The sequence below is a fragment of the Lolium rigidum genome, chromosome 3 (genome assembly GCF_022539505.1).
Source record: "Lolium rigidum isolate FL_2022 chromosome 3, APGP_CSIRO_Lrig_0.1, whole genome shotgun sequence".
In the NCBI taxonomy this organism is placed as follows: Eukaryota; Viridiplantae; Streptophyta; class Magnoliopsida; order Poales; family Poaceae; genus Lolium; species Lolium rigidum.
Window position 1 is genome coordinate 223966403 of NC_061510.1, and position 19775 is coordinate 223986177.

Sequence of the window (19775 nt, forward strand, 5' to 3'; positions counted from 1 at the left end):
GTGCTTGAAGATGTAAATAGGATAAAATGAGCACTCATATCAAATTCTTTGTGGAGCCACCAAAGAGATAAACAAGAATAAAGGAATGGACTCCAACAAAGATGGATATAAAAAGAAAATGTATCATCTCTCATGTATATACGTTTCTCTAAGTGGAAAACATCACAAAGATATTTATCCATCAAGAAACATGCACACACAAGATAGATACAAGAGAATAAGAGCAAGATATCCAAGGTGAAGTAATACAATATACCAATGAGATATTTTCTTTATAGCACGGCCAAAGGCTCATATTTATCTCATTGTACATTGAACAACTTCAACCATAAGCACCTTGATACGTCCAATTTGCATCACTATTTTATATCATAATTTGCTGTTATTCATTGATATATTTCATTTTGGGACACAATACTTATGTTATTTCATCTATTTTGCATGTTTCATCATTATTGGAGGATCGAACACCGGAGCCAGGATTCTGCCGGAAAAAGCACCGTCGTAACGCAATATTTCGGAAGATCAACTCGTGGAAGGAAATTATACCAAAAATCCTATTTTTCAAGATGACGAAGGAAGCCGTAAGGAGGAGCCGGAGGAGCCGTGGTGGGCCCACACCCTAGGGCGGCGCGGCCCGTGCCCCGGCCGCGCCGCCATGTGGTGTGAGGGGCCCACGACCCCTTTCGCCTCCTTTTCTTCGCCAAACCCTTCGTCCCGAAGACCTAAGCCACAGAGGGTACCTCACGAAGAGTTACAGCCCGCCTCGCGGGGCGGAGAACACCGAGAGAGAAAGAGCTCTCCGGCGGGCAGTGAATCCGCCGGGGAAATTCCCTCCGGGAGGGGGAAATCGACGCCATCGTCACCGACATCGAGCTGGACATCATCTCCATCACCATCATCATCATCTCCACCATCATCACCGCCATCATCCTCCGCAGGACACTCGTCACCGCCGTAGCAATTTGGGTTTGATCTTGATTGTTTGATAGGGGAAACTCTCCCGTATCGATCTCATACTTGTTGTTGATGCTATTGAGTGAAACCATTGAACCAAGTTTATGTTCAGATTGTTATTCATCATCATATCACCTCTGATCATGTTCCATATGATGTCTCGTGAGTAGTTCGTTTAGTTCTTGAGGACATGGGTGAAGTCTAAATGTTAGTAGTGAACTATGGTTGAGTAATATTCAATGGTGTGATATTTAAGTTGTGGTGTTATTCTTCTAGTGGTGTCATGTGAACGTCGACTACATGACACTTCACCATTTATGGGCCTAGGGGAATGCATCTTGTATTCGTTTGCTAATTGCGGGGTTGCCGGAGTGACGTAAACCTAAACCCCCGTTGGTATATCGATGCAGGAGGGATCGCAGGATCTCGCAGTTTAAGGCTGTGGTTAGATTTATTCTTAATTACTTTCTTGTAGTTGCGGATGCTTGCAAGGGGTATAATCACAAGTATGTATTTAGTCCTAGGAAGGGCGGTACATTAGCATAGGTTCACCCACACAACACTTATCATAACAATGAAGATTATTTAGCCGTATGTAGCGAAAGCACTAGACTAAAATCCCGTGTGTCCTCGAGAACGTTTGGTCATTATAAGTAAACAAACCGGCTTGTCCTTTGTGCTAAAAAGGATTGGGCCACTCGCTGCAATTGTTACTCTCGCACTTTACATACTCGTACTTTATTCAACCGTTACATCAAAACCCCCCGAATACTTGTCTCGTGAGCATTTACAGTGAATCCTTCATCGAAACCGCTTGTCAACACCTTCTGCTCCTCGTTGGGATCGACATTCTTACTTATCGAAGATACTACGATACACCCCCTATACTTGTGGGTCATCAAGACTATTTTCTGGCGCCGTTGCCGGGGAGTGAAGCGCTATTGGTAAGTGGAATTGGTAAGGAAAACCTTTACCGTTGTGCTGATTTTATTTCTGCCCGCTGCTATAAGTCATTATGGAGAGATCTTCTCTTCAATTTCTATTTGGGAAATCTACTACTACCGCAACGGTAGTAGATGAGGCGCCAGTGTGAGGAAGTGATACCATATAAAATACCTATGAAAATTATTGAACGTGTTATGGATAACCGCTATGAAGGGGATGGAACCGTCCACCCCGGTGATCATTTACTGTTTTTGCATGAATTATGCGGGTTATTCAAATGTGCAGGTATTGCTATGGATGAAGTGAGGAAGAAATTATTCTCTTTATCGCTGTCCGGTAAGGCGGCGCATTGGTATAAATTACCGGATAATGGGGATTCTCTTGAATGGAATGATATTGTGCCCCGGTTTTATTCTAAGTTCTATCCTCCAAGTGAAATTCATAAGGATCGGAATCGCATATATAATTTTTGGCCTCATGATGGAGAGAGTATTGCCCAAGCTTGGGGGAGATTGAAGTCTTTAATGCTCAAATGCCCCATTCATGAGCTTCCCGGTAATGTTATTATTGATAATTTCTATGCAAGACTTTCTTTTCAAGACAAGACCTTGCCGGATACTTCTTGTTCTGGATCATTTACACGCAACAAAGAAGAGTTTAAAAGGGACCTTCTTGATCGAATCCAAGAAAATACCGAAGGTTGGGAGAACGACAAGGATAGAGAATCGGGTATAATTTATGATTATAAATGCATTGAAGCTTTTATGGATACCGATTTATTTCGTAATATGAGTGCTACATATGGTCTTGATTCCCAAGTTGCCGTAAATCTTTATAAAGCTTTTGCCTCTCATTATGAATTGCCTAAGAAGAATTTTGATAAGTATCATGAACCATACAAAGATAAAATTGATTCATCTATTAATAAGTGTGTTGTAATTGAAACCGCCGATCGTGTTATTCCCGAAGCTTATATTGAAAAAACTCCTTTCCCCGCTAAAATGAAAGAGTACTCGTTATAAATAGTGCGGTTCATAAAAGTGAAAAGAAACCTAGAGAACCCGAAGAACAAATAAAAATTGAACCCGTCGTTGCAATAGTTAAAGATCTTGTGACCGAAAATGTTGAGGATGGTCATATTATTTTCTGTGAAGATGCTTCTAATATTGTTTCACATCCTAATAAACCCAAACAAGCTAGTGTTCCTATGCTATCGGTTAAAATTGGTGATCATTGCTATTATGGATTATGTGATATTGGTGCAAGTGTTAGTGCTATTCCGTATGAGCTTTACACGGAGATTATGCACGAAATTGATTCTTGTGAACTTGAAGATATTGATGTGGTTATTCAGCTGGCTAATAGAGAAACTATTTCACCAATTGGTATTGTCCGAGATGTGGAAGTTTTATGCGGTAAGATTAAATATCCCGCCGACTTTTTGGTACTTGGTTCTCGCTGCTAGTGATTATTGTCCTATCATTTTTGGTAGACCTTTTCTAAATACTTGTGGAGCTATTATAGATTGCAAGAAAGAGAAAATTTTGACTAAATTTGCTGGTGAATCTTATGAGTTTAACTTCTCTAAATTTACTAAAACTCCTTATAAAGCTGATTTGCCTAGTAATGATTTTAAAATGGAGCAAGTGTGCATCTATTGTTCTTGTTCCTAACAATCCTTTGCAGCAACATTTGGAGGATAGCGAGAGTGAAATTTTTAGGAAAGAAAGAGATGAACTTGAGGAAATTTTTCTTCGCCAACCTATTCTCAAGCATGATTTACCGGTGGAAGATTTGGGTACAACACCGCCACCAAAGGAAGATCCTGTTTTTGATTTAAAGCCTTTACCCGATAATCTTAAATATGCTCATATTGATGATAAGAAAATATATCCCGTTATTATTAGTTCTAAGCTTACGTAGTTTGAAGAAGAAAGATTATTGCAAATATTGAAGAAACACCGAGGAGCTATTGGCTACACTCTTGATGATTTGAAGGGGATTTCTCCATCTATTTGCCAACATGCTATTAATATGGAAGATGATGCAAAGCCCGTTGTTGAACCTCAGCGTCGTCTAATTCCGAAGATGAAGGAAGTGGTAAGGAATGAGGTATTACGACTTCTTGAAGCTGGTATTATATATCCTATTGCCGATAGTAGATGGGTTAGTCCCGTACATTGCGTTCCCAAGAAAGGAGGTATGACCGTTGTGCCTAATGATAATGATGAGCTCATTCCTCAAAGAGTGGTTGTAGGGTATAGAATGTGCATTGATTTTCGAAAAGTTAATAAAGTTACTAAGAAAGATCATTACCCTTTACCATTTATTGATCAAATGCTAGAAAGATTGTCTAAAAATACTCATTTTTGCTTTCTTGATGGTTATTCTGGATTTTCACAAATTGTCGTTAAAGCTAAAGATCAAGAGAAAACCACCTTTACTTGTCCCTATGGAACTTATGCTTATAGACGTATGCCTTTTGGTTTATGTAATGCTCCCGCTACTTTTCAAAGATGCATGTCTGCTATTTTTCATGGTTTTTGTGAAAGTATTGTAGAGGTATTCATGGATGATTTTTCCGTTTATGGGAATTCTTTTGATAGTTGCTTGCGAAACCTTGATAAAGTTTTGCAGTAGATGTGAAGAAACTAACCTTGTTCTTAATTGGGAGAAATGCCACTTTATGGTTAATGAAGGAATTGTATTGGGACATAAAATTTCTGAGAGAGGTATTGAAGTTGATAGAGCTAAAGTTGAAGCAATTGAGAAGATGCCCTATCCGAGGGATGTTAAAGGTATTCGTAGTGTTCTTGGTCATGCTGGGTTTTATAGGAGGTTTATTAAAGATTTCTCCAAGATTTCAAAGCCTCTTACTAATCTTCTTCAAAAAGATGTACCATTTGTTTTTGATGATGATTGTAAGGAAGCTTTTGAAACTCTTAAGAAAGCCTTAACAACCGCTCCTATAGTTGAACCTCCCGATTGGAATTTACCATTTGAAATTATGTGTGATGCTAGTGATTTTGTCGTAGGCGCCGTTCTTGGACAGCGAGTAGATAAAAAACTGAATGTTATTCATTATGCTAGTAAAACTCTTGATGCTGCTCAAAGAAATTATGCTACAACTGAAAAGGAATTATTAGCCGTAGTCTTTGCTTGTGATAAATTTAGATCTTATATTGTTGATTCAAAAGTTACTATTCATACTGATCATGCCGCAATTAGATACCTAATGACAAAGAAAGATGCTAAGCCGAGGCTTATTAGATGGGTACTTCTTTTGCAAGAATTTGATTTACATATTGTAGATAGGAAAGGTGCTGATAATCCCGTTGCCGATAATTTGTCTAGATTGGAAAATATTGCTTATGATCCCGTTCCCGTTAATGATAGTTTTCCAAATGAACAATTGGCTGTGATAAAGGTGAGCTCGCGAGACAGTCCTTGGTATGCCGATTATGCTAACTTTATTGTTTCCAAGTACTTGCCTCCAACCTTTTCAGCTCAAGCAAAGGAGGAAATTCTTTTATGATTTGAGGCATTATTTCGGGATGACCCACACTTATATAAAGAAGGAGTGGATGGTATTATGCGAAGATGTGTTCCCGAATATGAACAACAAGAGATATTGAGTAAATGTCATGGCAGTGCTTATGGAGGACATCACGCCGGAGATAGAACCGCGCAAAAAGTTCTACAATCAGGTTTTTATTGGCCAACTCTCTTCAAGGATGCGAGAAAGTTTATTTTATCTTGTGATGAATGCCAAAGGGTTGGTAATATCTCCAGTACGCAATGAAATGCCTATGAATTATACTCTTGTTATTGAACCGTTTGATTGTTGGGGATTTGACTTCATGGGACCTTTTCCTCTTCAAAAGGTAACACTCATATACTTGTTGCCGTTGATTATGTTACTAAATGGGTGGAAGCCATACCTACAAAAAGTGCCGATGGTGAGACCTCTTTAAAAATGCTTTTAGATATTATTTTTCCTAGATTTGGAGTGCCTAGATATATTATGACCGATGGAGGTTCTCATTTTATTCATGGAGGTTTTAGAAAACTCTTGCTAAGTATGGTATTAATCATAGAATTGCTTCCGCTTATCATCCTCAAACTAGTGGTCAAGTAGAATTATCAAATAGAGAGATTAAATCTATTTTGGGAAAGACCGTTAATAAATCTAGAAAGAATTGGGCTAGTAAATTGAAAGATGCACTATGGGCTTATAGAACTGCTTATAAAAACCCCATGGGAATGTCACCTTATAAAATGGTTTACGGAAAAGCTTGTCATTTACCTTTAGAGCTAGAACACAAAGCTTATAGGGCTGTTAGAGAATTAAATAAAGATCCTAAACTTGCCGGTGATAAGAGGTTGCTACAATTAAGTTCTCTAGATGAATGGAGAAGTGAAGCTTATGAAAATGCTAAACTCTTTAAAGAAAAAGTTAAAAAATGGCATGATAGGAGGATCATCAAAAGAGAGTTTAATATTGGGGATAAAGTCCTATTGTATCGGTCTCGTCTCGCATTCTTTGCAGGGAAATTACTCTCGAAATGGGAAGGACCATATGTTGTCGAGGAGGTGTATCGCTCAGGAGCAATCAAGATTAGCTCTCTCCAAGGCAATGCTACGCAAGTGGTGAATGGACAAAGACTCAAGCATTATATCTCGGGTGATTCTTATAATGTTGATGTTGATATTATTCAAGTGGAAACACCGGAAGCTTTCATCAAAGGACAAATTGACAGTCCGCCGTAACTCGACTTTGAATAGGTAACAAGATCGGTAATGAAAAGTACGCAATTTACTTTCCGAACAATATTTTCGCTGTTTTTGGAAAATATGAGAAATTACGAGTTCGAAACGGAGTGGAAAGGACGCACGAGGGCGTGGCACCATAGGCCGGCGCGGCCTAGCCAGGGCCCGCGCCGACCTAGGGTTTGGCCGCCCCGTCGCCCCTTTCCGACTCTGGTTCGATCTGGTACTTTCCTTTTGTCGAGAAAATTTTTGCTATATAATCCCCCGACCCCTGGAGGTCCGTATATCGTGTTTTCGACGTGTTTTGTTTCGAGCTGTTTCGCCAGATCTCGTTTTTAGTCTAGAAGCACCATGGTCTCCAAGAACAAGGGCAAGGAGTTTCCGGATGAAGAAGATCGAGATCTTGGGTGGAAAGAGGAAGACAAGGACGTCAAGGAAGAGGATGAAGAAGAGGTGGAGGAAGATTCGCGCGCACACCCGCGTGCTACCATTGCAAGCATCAAGGTGGTGGACAACACTTTTAGTGCAAACAAGAGCGCAAGAATTCGCACCGGAGGAGCGGTTCCACGTCATTATCTAGCTCCGAAAACATCTCCATCGTGCATTCATCGCCCCTTCCACAATCTAATTTTCAATAATCAAATTGAAGGGACTCCCAAGGCAGCATTGCCTAGCCAATGGGATATAGATCGCTCTAACACCGCAGGAGAAAAGGAGCCCGAGGCCGAAGAGTGGGGAAATAACTCCAAGAGCCGGGACTCGCCATTAGACAGACTCTCTAACCGCGTCGAGCACAATTCGGAGATGATTCGCAATCTCATATACAGGATTGACGAGCTTCAGGAGCTTATTGAGAAGCTTGTCGTGAATTCATCACCACCATCGCCGAAGGAGTAATTCATCATCGGTATTGGCATCCCCTTGGTTTGTTCCAAGCTTGGGGGAGTGCCGCGGTATCACATTATCACTACCTTTTACTTTTATTGTCAAGTAGTGTCATATCATGAATAGGGAAGTTATCGTATAAGATGGGTTGCGTTTGGAAGTATCTCTCCTTTAGTTGTCTATGTATCCCTTGGTGTGAGTTATCGATATGGAATATTAATGAGAAGTCTTATCATTTACATATTGCACATCTTATTTTAGTTTGCAATCTCTATGATTCATCTTGTTGTTAGTATTGGTATCACTTTGGGAGCATTGAATAAATCTATTTGGTTTTGGCAAACTTAGCATTGGTCAATAGCAACAACACTTTGAGGTTTAAATAGAAAAGAGAAATACATGTAGATGTTTCATTGTCTTTCTTGTTAGCTCATAGCTCATTATTCTGAAGTTAAAATTGTTTGTGCTTACAAGGAAGATGCATGATTGTTTCTATCATATGTATATTTGTTTGTTTCCTCGACTCTTATGCTTGCTAATTAACCTTGCTAGCCAAAGACCCGTACCGAGAGGGAATACTTCTCGTGCATCCAAACCTTCAACCAAACCTATGTTATTTGTGTCCACCATACCTACCTATTACATGGTATTTTCTGCCATTCCAAGTAAATACTTCATGTGCTACCTTTAAACAATTCAAAACTTAGTATCTCTTATTTGTGTCAATGTTTCATAGCTCATGAGGAAGTATGTGGTGTTTTATCTTTCAATCTTGTTGGGCAATTTCCACCAATGGACTAGTGGCTTCATCCGCTTATCCAATAATTTTGCAAAAAGAGCCGGCAATGGGATTCCCAGTCCCAAATTAATTAAACTAAATAGACACTCCTCCATGGTATGTGATTGATGGACGGCACCCGAAGGATTCGGTTAGCCATGGCTTGTGTAAGCAAAGGTTGGGGGAGTGTCATCATCATCATAAAGCTAAAATAAAAAGGCACTCCTTCATGGTATGAGATTGTTGGCGGGCACCCGAGGATTCGGTTAGCCATGGTTTGTGAAAGAAAGGTTGGAAGGAGTGCCACACAAAAGGAAAATATTATGGGAGCCGCTCTTAGGAGGTTGTCTGGCAAGGGGGTTAGAGTACCCGCTACCAGCCGTTGACAACAACAAACACCTCTCAAAATGTTACTTTTATTATCTCTATATGATTTCAAAACTGAAAGAGCTCTAGCACATGATTTAATCCCCGCTTCCTCTCGCGAAGGGCCTGTCTTTTACTTTATGTTGAGTCAGTAAACCTATTTCTCTCCATCTCAAGCAAGCATTTGAGTAGTTGTGATCAAACCATTATATTGTGATTTGCTACATCATGTCTTTTATTCTTCCTTGTTTAGTACAAGTTTTATCTGAATGAATATAGCTTTGCAAGTTATCAATGATTATGAAGAGACCATTATGATTGAGTATGCAAGTTGTGCATTATAAACTTTAACATGAGAGCGCTGCTCAATAAGATAAATATAATCTATTAATTGTTCTCTGACCAAGAACGAAGTTTGCCATCACCAATTATGATTTCTCATGCACCTTTACTTGTGATTACCTTATACTTGTTTCAATATGAGTTATAAGAGGTTGTTTACTATAATGTCCTGTGTGAATGAATATGATGTTTCTTGTCCGTATTTTATTTATCGACTCTTCACTCCATAAACATGTGGTCATGTCTATTGAGTTCGGCTTCGCTTGGGGACAAGCGAAGTCTAAGCTTGGGGGAGTTGATACGTCCAATTTGCATCACTATTTTATATCATAATTTGCTGTTATTCATTGATATATTTCATATTGGGACACAATACTTATGTTATTTCATCTATTTTGCATGTTTCATCATTATTGGAGGATCGAACACCGGAGCCAGGATTCTGCCGGAAAAAGCACCGTCAGAACGCAATATTTCGGAAGATCAACTGTGGAAGGAAATTATACCAAAAATCCTATTTTTCAAGATGACGAAGGAAGCCAGAAGGAGGAGCCAGGAGGAGCCAGGGTGGGCCCACACCCTAGGGCGGCGCGGCCCAGGCCCTGGCCGCGCCGCCATGTGGTGTGGAGGGCCCACGACCCCTTTCGCCTCCTTTTCTTCGCCAAACCCTTCGTCCCGAAGACCTAAGCCACAGAGGGTACCTCACGAAGAGTTACAGCCGCCTCTGCGGGGCGGAGAACACCAGAGAGAAAAGAGCTCTCCGGCGGGCAGGAATCCGCCGGGGAAATTCCCTCCGGGAGGGGGAAATCGACGCCATCGTCACCGACATCGAGCTGGACATCATCTCCATCACCATCATCATCATCTCCACCATCATCACCGCCATCTCCTCCGCAGCACCTCGTCACCGCCGTAGCAATTTGGGTTTGATCTTGATTGTTTGATAGGGGAAACTCTCCCGTATCGATCTCATACTTGTTGTTGATGCTATTGAGTGAAACCATTGAACCAAGTTTATGTTCAGATTGTTATTCATCATCATATCACCTCTGATCATGTTCCATATGATGTCTCGTGAGTAGTTCGTTTAGTTCTTGAGGACATGGGTGAAGTCTAAATGTTAGTAGTGAACTATGGTTGAGTAATATTCAATGGTGTGATATTTAAGTTGTGGTGTTATTCTTCTAGTGGTGTCATGTGAACGTCGACTACATGACACTTCACCATTTATGGGCCTAGGGGAATGCATCTTGTATTCGTTTGCTAATTGCGGGGTTGCCGGAGTGACGTAAACCTAAACCCCCGTTGGTATATCGATGCAGGAGGGATCGCAGGATCTCGCAGTTTAAGGCCGTGGTTAGATTTATTCTTAATTACTTTCTTGTAGTTGCGGATGCTTGCAAGGGGTATAATCACAAGTATGTATTTAGTCCTAGGAAGGGCGGTACATTAGCATAGGTTCACCCACACAACACTTATCATAACAATGAAGATTATTTAGCCGTATGTAGCGAAAGCACTAGACTAAAATCCCGTGTGTCCTCGAGAACGTTTGGTCATTATAAGTAAACAAACCGGCTTGTCCTTTGTGCTAAAAAGGATTGGGCCACTCGCTGCAATTATTTCTCTCGCACTTTACATACTCGTACTTTATTCAACTGTTACATCAAAACCCCCTGAATACTTGTCTGTGAGCATTTACAGTGAATCCTTCATCGAAACTGCTTGTCAACACCTTCTGCTCCTCGTTGGGATCGACATTCTTACTTATCGAAGATACTACGATACACCCCCTATACTTGTGGGTCATCACACCTCAAAGACATCACAAGAATCACCAAGAGAAGGAGATAGTTGAGATGCTTTGAGAGAGGCAAACAAGTATCACCAAATAAAATACCAAATGGAAGAATCAAAATTTGCAAGTTCATCCTTATTGCACATGTGAGTATATTGAAGAAAATACATGCAATTCAATTGCAAGGTTGACATATTTGGGATGAGATGAGTCATAAGAATGATTTTTATATTCCCCGAACAATGCCCTCATCTCAACACACTCATATTTGCAATAAAGTGGTTTTATTGAAAAGCTTTGCAAGACCACTACAATTTCAAACAACACTTCATGCCAAGGATAACCCCATGGTTGGATACAAGATAAGCATGCATGAGGGGATTGATACTTGTTACCCGGATGCAATGGTGTGATGTAGTAGATATGAGTTAGTCATAACATCATAGCTCGCCTCCAATAGTCACTTGTCCTCCACTTCTTCTTCATGAGTGAGACGAGCATCCAAAGCATCCTAGATGTACCTAAGACAAAGCTCAAGCACACCATGGTCCCCAAACTAATTGGGTCCGAGTAGTTAGTGAAACTACAACACATAGGACAAACTCCACGTAAATATGTGCATATGGATATGAATTTGAATTTCATGCACATCTTAGCCGATTTAGGATTATGGTGGAGTTTTACCTATGCATTGGATCATCGAAAGCAAGCATGCCATAAGATATACATAAAGTAAATATGCATGCAAGACTTTCAAGAACCAAATGGAGATATGACTTGGACAAAATGCAAAATAGAACACGATGGCACACAAAGGTGTGACATGTCAAAAGGTTGTCCAAACCATATCCAAGAATCAAATCAACAAAAGATTGACCCCAAAGTTCAACAAATGAACTAAACACAAAGAGCAAGATGATATCCAAAACAAGCATGCTCAAGGACTTATCTCATTTTAAGAAAGTAAAACCAAATATCAAGAATGAGATAACCAACTCCCAAAGAAAGAAAGGTTCCAAATAAACCAAACCTTCAACACTTTTCATGATGGAACAAAATTACCGAAAAGAAAAGATTTGTCTTCCAAAGTCAAATTCTTGAACCAATAGAGTGTTCTAACAAACATAGGAGAGCTCCCCCAAAATTAGTGCACTATTTAGGATTTTGTATTTGAATACAACATGCACAAACGCGGGATCATCACTCTACCTTTGTTTATCAAAACACTTAAAAGGTTCAAGTGAAATAAACAGATCAATAAGAAGCAATGATGTGTTCAAAAAAAAAGCAATGAAGACACATGGGAGTCAAACCCACAAAGACAAATTCTTGGCAAGAAATAAAGCAATTGAGCACATGAGCCAAGTGTGGGGATGATCCAAAGACATACCACATAATATGTTATCAATTGTCCAAGGACAAGAGATATATAGGAACTATTCCCTTATGGTGATTTGCGGATATATCCAAGATCATCTTCACAACTAAGGAAGCATATGGTAAATGATAATAGTTAACCATAATGCAAATGGAGATTCTTGAGAGCTTCAATTAGTTACACCAACATGCAAGGCAATGAATAGCATAACATGAAGCACATGATTTTCCAAAGAGCATATGGAGCTAGCAATACAATGTGGAAAATCATGCCAAGAAAAACTCTCACAAACAAAATCCAAGAGAATAGCAATAAAAGCATTTTAGGAAAAATGGGTTTTGTTTGAGAAAACATGTCACATAGGAGCAAGATAATCTATAATATCGATTCTATGTGACACAACCTCAAATGTTCACATTTTCTAGGCTTGTAAAATGCACAAAGCATAATACTCCCCCATAATGTGATAAAGGCATTTTTCATACAAGAGGAAAATAAGAACCACATGAGATAATTAATGGACATTGTAGAATTTTAATTCATCATGTCGCATATTTTAAGATTGTGAAATGCACAAAGCATATCACTCCCCCAAAATGGGATAGTCCATTAATTTCTCACACGAGCCAACAACTAAGATATCAACAAGATGCAATAGGCTCATCATAAGAACAATTGTACATGATGTGCCACCCAACCTATATAAGCATGATAGCAAGATAAGAAAGTAGGAGGCACAACATACACAACCACATGCAAGGTATCAAACCAACACATGTAAAAGGGGGCGAGTAACTTTCAATGTAAAGGAGTTGAGGACTCATTACCGCAAGGAGGAGCATGGGTAAAGGATAAAAGGAATGATACTTGACTTGAGGAAATGAGAATGATGAAGATCCCCTAAGTCTTCATGAACTAGTCAAGTCTCCATGCCCTCCAACATACCTATTGATCAAATTTTGGCTTGTTTTGGTCCCCAACCAAGTTGGGTCCTAAGAAGTTAGTCACAATAGGCTTAGCAACCCAAATTGTTCTTTTTACGAAACCACTTTGAGTGCCAACATATTTGGCAAACACATCGCCAACCTTATCCTTACGTAGAAAATAAGCACCATGGATCAAGATAGGGTTGGATGAGTTACCAATAGTGCACAAGGAGGAGACGTGGCCCTTCTCACGGCATATGTAGCATGTTCTTCTCTTCTCCTTCTTCTCACTTGATTTCTCCACAACGGGAGCCTTGGCTTGATCCTTCTTGGGTAGCGGCCTTCCTTCAAGTTGAGGTAGACCATGAGCTTGACCTTGAGGTAGACCATGAGCTCCATCTTGAGGCCGCTTTCCTTGTTTCTTCTCGCCAAGTGGCTTCTTCTTCAAGGGGCAAGATCTAACATGATGCCCTTTGATACGTCTCCGACGTATCGATAATTTCTTATGTTCCATGCCACATTATTGATGATATCTACATGTTTTATACACACTTTATGTCATATTTATGCGTTTTCTGGAACTAACCTATTAACAAGATGCCGAAGTGCCGGTCCACGTTTTCTGCTGTTTTTGGTTTCGTAAATCCTAGTAAGGAAATATTCTCGGAATCGGACGAAATCAAGACCCAGGTTCCTATTTTTCCCGGAACCATCCAGAACACCCGAGAGCCGCCGGAGGGAAGCCCCGGGGGCCCCACACCACACCCGGCGCGGCCGGAGGGGGCCGCGCCGCCCTATGGTGTGGTGGCCCCGAGCCCCCTCCGAGGCTGCCCTTCCGCCTATTTAAAGCCTCCGTCGCGAAAACCCTATTACGAAGGACGAAACACACAGAAACCTTCCAGAGCCGCCGCCATCGCGAAGCCAAGATCTGGGGGACAGGAGTCTCTGTTCCGGCACCCTGCCGGAGCGGGGAAGTGCCCCCGGAAGGCTTCTCCATCGACACCGCTGCCATCTCCACCGCCATCTTCATCACCGCCGCTGCTCCCATGAGGAGGGAGTAGTTCTCCATCGAGGCTCGGGGCTGTACCGGTAGCTATGTGGTTCATCTCTCTCCTATGTACTTCAATACAATAATCTCATGAGCTTCCTTACATGATTGAGATTCATATGATGATGCTTGTAATCTAGATGTCACTATGCTAGTCAAGTGAGTTTTACTTATGTGATCTCCGGAGACTCCTTGTCCCACGTGTGTAAAGGTGACAGTGTGTGCACCGTGTGGGTCTCTTAGGCTATATTTCACGGAATACTTACTCACCTGTTATGAATGGCGTAGTGAAGTGCTTATTTATATCTCTTTATGATTGCAATGTGTTTTGTATCACAATTTATCTATGTGCTACTCTAGCAATGTTATTAAAGTAGTTTTATTCCTCCCGCACGGTGTAATGGTGACGAGTGTGTGCATCCGTGTTAGTACTTGGCGTATGCTATGATTATGATCTCTTGTAGATTATGAAGTTAACTATTGCTATGATGGTATTGATGTGATCTATTCCTCCTACATAGTGTGAAGGTGACCGTGTGCATACTATGTTAGTACTTGGTTTAGTCTTATTGATCTTTCTTGCACTCTAAGGTTATTTAAATATGAACATTGAATTGTGGATGTTAACTCCGGCATTGAGAGTTCGTGTAATCCTACGCAATGTGTTCATCATCCAACAAAAGAGTGTAGAGTATGCATTTATCTATTCTGTTATGTGATCAATGTTGAGAGTGTCCACTAGTGAAAGTCTAATCCCTAGGCCTTGTTCCTAAATACTGCTATCGCTGCTTGTTTACTGTTTTACTGCGTTACTACTGCTGCGTTACTACTGCTGCCGTTACTACTGCTCATACTTATTCATACCACCTGTATTTCACTATCTCTTCGCCGAACTAGTACACCTATTAGGTGTGTTGGGGACACAAGAGACTTCTTGCTTTGTGGTTGCAGGGTTGCATGAGAGGGATATCTTTGACATCTTCCTCCCTGAGATCGATAAATCTTGGGTGATCCACTTAAGGGAAACTTGCTGCTGTTCTACAAACCTCTGCTCTTGGAGGCCCAACACTGTCTACAAGAATAGAAGCTCCCGTAGACATCACCCTTCAATCTTGCAATTGAAGCACACAATCTTGGCGAGATCCTTCACATGCCCTTGGCCCTTCTTCCGCTTGTGCATGGTGGACTTGTTCTTGTCGTTGGAGTTGAATCCAAGTCCACTCTTGTCATTGGGGGATTGCTTCCCTTCATGACCCTTTACCAAGTCCTTCTTCAAAGAAGTGACTTGGACCTCGAGCTCTTCGATTTCCTCTACATGGTTAGTAACAACGCAAGTACTAGAGGAAGTGTAAACTTCATTGTTAGAGCAACAAGGCAAGGTAGGCAAGGAGCAGGGCGCCGGCGGGAAGAAGGGCAACCCGCTCGACGAAGCTGCGCTCTAGTCCCTACTCGGCTCCCTTCAGCTGCAGCGGACGCCGGCGGGGAGAAGCTGGACGACGCCGCGCTCAAGTCCCTGCTCGCCTCCCTACAGCTGCAGCGGGCAATGACTGAAAAGGAAAGGAGTGAGGCATGCATCTGCACACACGTGGCTAGAACGAGACAAATGCAGATATGTCAACCCCTACTCTACAGTGCCCTATGGACCTAGCTGATTATTAGAGAAGAAGGGAAGGGAGGCTGCTAATCACCTACATGCGTCGGACCCGGTCACCGATCTCCAGCTACAATGAACGACGCAGATACGCATGCGCGGAGCGCACGTGCTTCGTTACACTTTTTCGAGGTGATGCTTGCTTTGCTTGCTTGGCGTTGCTTGTTCTGGGGGCTTAAGTTTCGGTGGAAAAGACATAAGTTGTAATGCAATAGTGGCGTGTAATGAAATTCTTGCAAATGTTCATGCTTTTTTATGTTTTATTTATGATTACCCATCGACAATTACTGCTGTTTGCCAAAAAAAAAAAAACTCCCTAGGTACCAGAATGTTAACGGGATGTGATTTTGAGTGCAAAGTCCAAAAGTAGAGATTTTGAGTGAATGTTGAACTTGCCCAAAAATATGTATTGTATCTGTGTACAGACATTTTTTTAAAATACATCTCCTACCCTAATTAATTAATGCAGTATATACTATGTCTAATATAAGTATACTCGTGAGGTGTGTCAATAAATTTGGGCCAGAGGGAGTAGGATACTTTTGGCTAGTGCGCCAAAAAAGTGTGGTTCTTGAAGATTTAACTCCTCAAGAGAAGTTGTCACTTCTGCAAAAATATAAGAAGAATAAGTTCTACACGAGCTACAATACCGCACACCGTGATATATCAACAATGTTTGTGAATGTGGGTAAGTGACGAATACATGCTCCTTTCTGGAAAAGAAGCAATCTGAATATCTCAATTTTTTGTCCGATCCACGTTATATAGTCTGACCATCTTTTTTTGTCATCAATGTTGGGGCAAGTTAGTATTTTCGGGGTTGGAAGAAATTCAAAGTATTTTTGTTGGTGGGATCCTTAGGATAATTTATAAAAATGTGGTTCAGATCAAATGAATAGTCCCGCTTAAATTTCTCTTGGTTAGTTTCCTTCTCACTGACTTCATACTAATTCCAAATTTTGTTTTGTTAGTGGAATTTCGTAGAATCCTAACCCATAGGATTCTTTTTTTCCTATAGAGTTCCTTGGGTTCAAGAGAATGAACCCTCTAAAATTCATATGGATTGGTTTCTTACACTATACTACTATATGGTTCCTAGCAAGAGCTAATCTTTTGAAAAATCCTTCGTGCCTATGACACGGACAAGGATTTTGTGCACATGGGAGTCAGTGCTCCCTTCACTTTTGGATTTTTGAAAATTTTAGATTCTCATATTTCTCTGCTTTCAAGAATTATGACATTAAATATGTAGATAGATGTGTATACGAGGATTGGAATCAAAAGAATCTCGTCAAAAAATATGTTATATTTTAGGAGATGCAAAAAAGACAAATTTCTGACAGTACACCGACAAAATATACGTACTATTGTACTACTATTTATAGTCAGAAATTTATCTTTTTTGTATTTTCCAAAATACAAAGTATTTTTTAATGGGATTTTTTTTACTACACTCCTCGTGTCTAAATCTATCTACATATTTAATGCCATAATTTTTGAAAACATAAAAGAGCGAGGTTTTGAAAATTTTCAAAAATCCAAAAGTCCAAGGAGCACTGGTGCTCATGTGCACATGGTACTTTCCGCTATAACACACGCTACATCTCTATGCAAAGTTCAAGCCTCATAGGTTCACACGATTCTAAAAATGCAGGAATATAAAAAATGAAATATTACCAATTTATGTCCTTCTTGAGGTGCAACTAAAAAAATTGTAATATTACCAGTTCATGTGTTTTTTTATCCATCTTACGATTCTGAATATCATGACAACCTATTTTGTGCTTTTGTTGTTTATGTGTTTTCGAGAGCATCAACATCCACTCCAACCTCTTTTGTACACTCACTAGCCTAGGACGGTTGTTTCATCCAAATGACTGTTGGTCTCTACTCCATAGGTCTTGTCCAGGAGTGAAGTCAAGTGATCCATCTGGAAGTAGCCATGGAAACATAAGCTGCCAAGACAAGATGTTGCCGATCCTTATTGGAGCGGAAACAAAGCCTTGAAACCAGAACCTAGGCGAATAAAATTTTCTGAATTAGGCAAGAAATTTTCCATAATTCACTGAATTGGGAGTTCTGCAGAAGAACCATCTTGAGAGCCAAGAACAAAACACCGGAGCCTACTGCCTACTCTCCGGCATATGAACCTGCTAAAACAATAATCGAGGGTGTATTCTAGGGGTGACTGATTTCTCAAGGTGTTTGGCATTAAGGCAAGCATACTTCTTATCAAGGAAACCCCTAATATGCACACTTGAGCCCCCGTCAAAATCAAACTCCTACAACAGCATCGATACCATCCACTATTGCAAATGCTATAATTTTCTTTCACCATTATCAGTATAACATCACTAAAAGAACTGGAATTAACTTCTAGAGATAAGCATTCAAACATGTAGTGTACAAGGTCTACCACAACCAGTGTTATTTCACATACACACAAATAAGTTTCCAAACATTTAAACTCACAAATAAGTGCACAGCAGGCTGACATAAACAAACCAAGAAGACACTCTCATATTGTCCCTTCCTGTTCTTCCCATTTATAGTCAAAATCAACACTCTCATACTCTGCCCACTTATAGTGATATCAGTCTAACATCGCCAAAAGAACTGGGATTAACTTCCAGAGATAACCATTCAAACATGTAGTGTACAAGGTCTAGCACAACCAGTGTTATTTCACATACACACAAATAAGTTTCCAAACATTGAAACACACAAATAAGCGGCAGGCTGACATAAACAAACCAAGAAGACACTCTTATATTGTCCCTTCCTGTTCTTCCCACTTATAGTCAAAATCAACACTCTCATACTCTGCCCACTTATAGTGATTGTCTGCTCTAAGAGCACTGTTGGGGACATCCAAAGTTGACCAGGTCACCTTCACCTGTATAGTGGCATAATCAAGCCAGAAAGTCATGGTATCACTCCCATGCTGTCTAACATTGAAAAGAACAAACTGAGTGGTGCGATCAGAGTCACCATTCCGACCAAACTTCACTCTCACAATCAATTTAGTACCCCTAACCGCAGCAACCACAAACTTGTTTAGGTCACATGACTCAGTGATGACACCGTCAAATAACCAAAGCTCTTTCGTTATCCTGTTAGCACATGCGCCTAGAAACAAACTTAGTCCACTGTCACGCACATCTGATATCCCAACCTGTACTGTGGCCTCCGCTGCTCCATGCAGAAGCACTAGACTTATGTCCAACGCACCACAATCACCAACAATCCGTCGAGTACAGATTCTGCCAGGTGTTGAGCCCAAGTCACTGAAGCAGACAGCTCCATCAATGAGCTGCAGGTCATCTTCTTCTTTCTCTCCCATCTTGATCCTCATGTCGAACTCAATCAGCACCGAAGCCTGCATTTCGATGCCCCTCTTGGGTCCAGACATTCGTATGAACCGGTCATCGCCGTCCTGAACCACGACGAAAGGATCATCTCTGGTACGGTTGAACACGTAATTACGCAAGGGGTTCAAAAGATCCCGGGCAGCCATGTATCCATACACCAGAATTGGACCGCCAGAGGTATCCGCAGAGGTGTACGCTAGCTTCAATGAGTATATCTGCATCATATGGCAATACACATGCCCTTTGCAATCTCTCATGTTAGGCCAGCAATTAGTTGGCCTCGACATCATCATCGGCTCCAAATAAGCTGAGCAGAAATAGAAACGTTTGTGCAACGAATTAGTTGACAACACTTCAAATATATTAACCCTAGTATATAGTTGAAATAAACAAAACAAGAGAGGTAAAAGATACAAGCAAAGTTTTAAGAGGTGTAAACTTGACATGTAGGAAGGATCTTAGTAGTTTGCAAAATTCACTTTAGTGTATGCACCTGGTTGGTGGGTGCACGCTCGAATAAAAAACTGGAAGCCATACCCACTCCTTTCTCTTGAAACTTT

At 40.7% G+C, this 19775-nt stretch overlaps 1 protein-coding gene across 1 annotated transcript; it reads right to left on the reverse strand.

Annotated features, from left to right (window-relative positions):
- Positions 1 to 18611: 18611 nt before the first annotated feature.
- LOC124696103 lies at positions 18612 to 19508 on the reverse strand. The gene has a single exon (XM_047228879.1). The coding sequence runs from the start codon at positions 19506 to 19508 to the stop codon at positions 18612 to 18614; it is 897 nt and encodes a 298-aa protein (XP_047084835.1).
- Positions 19509 to 19775: the final 267 nt, after the last annotated feature.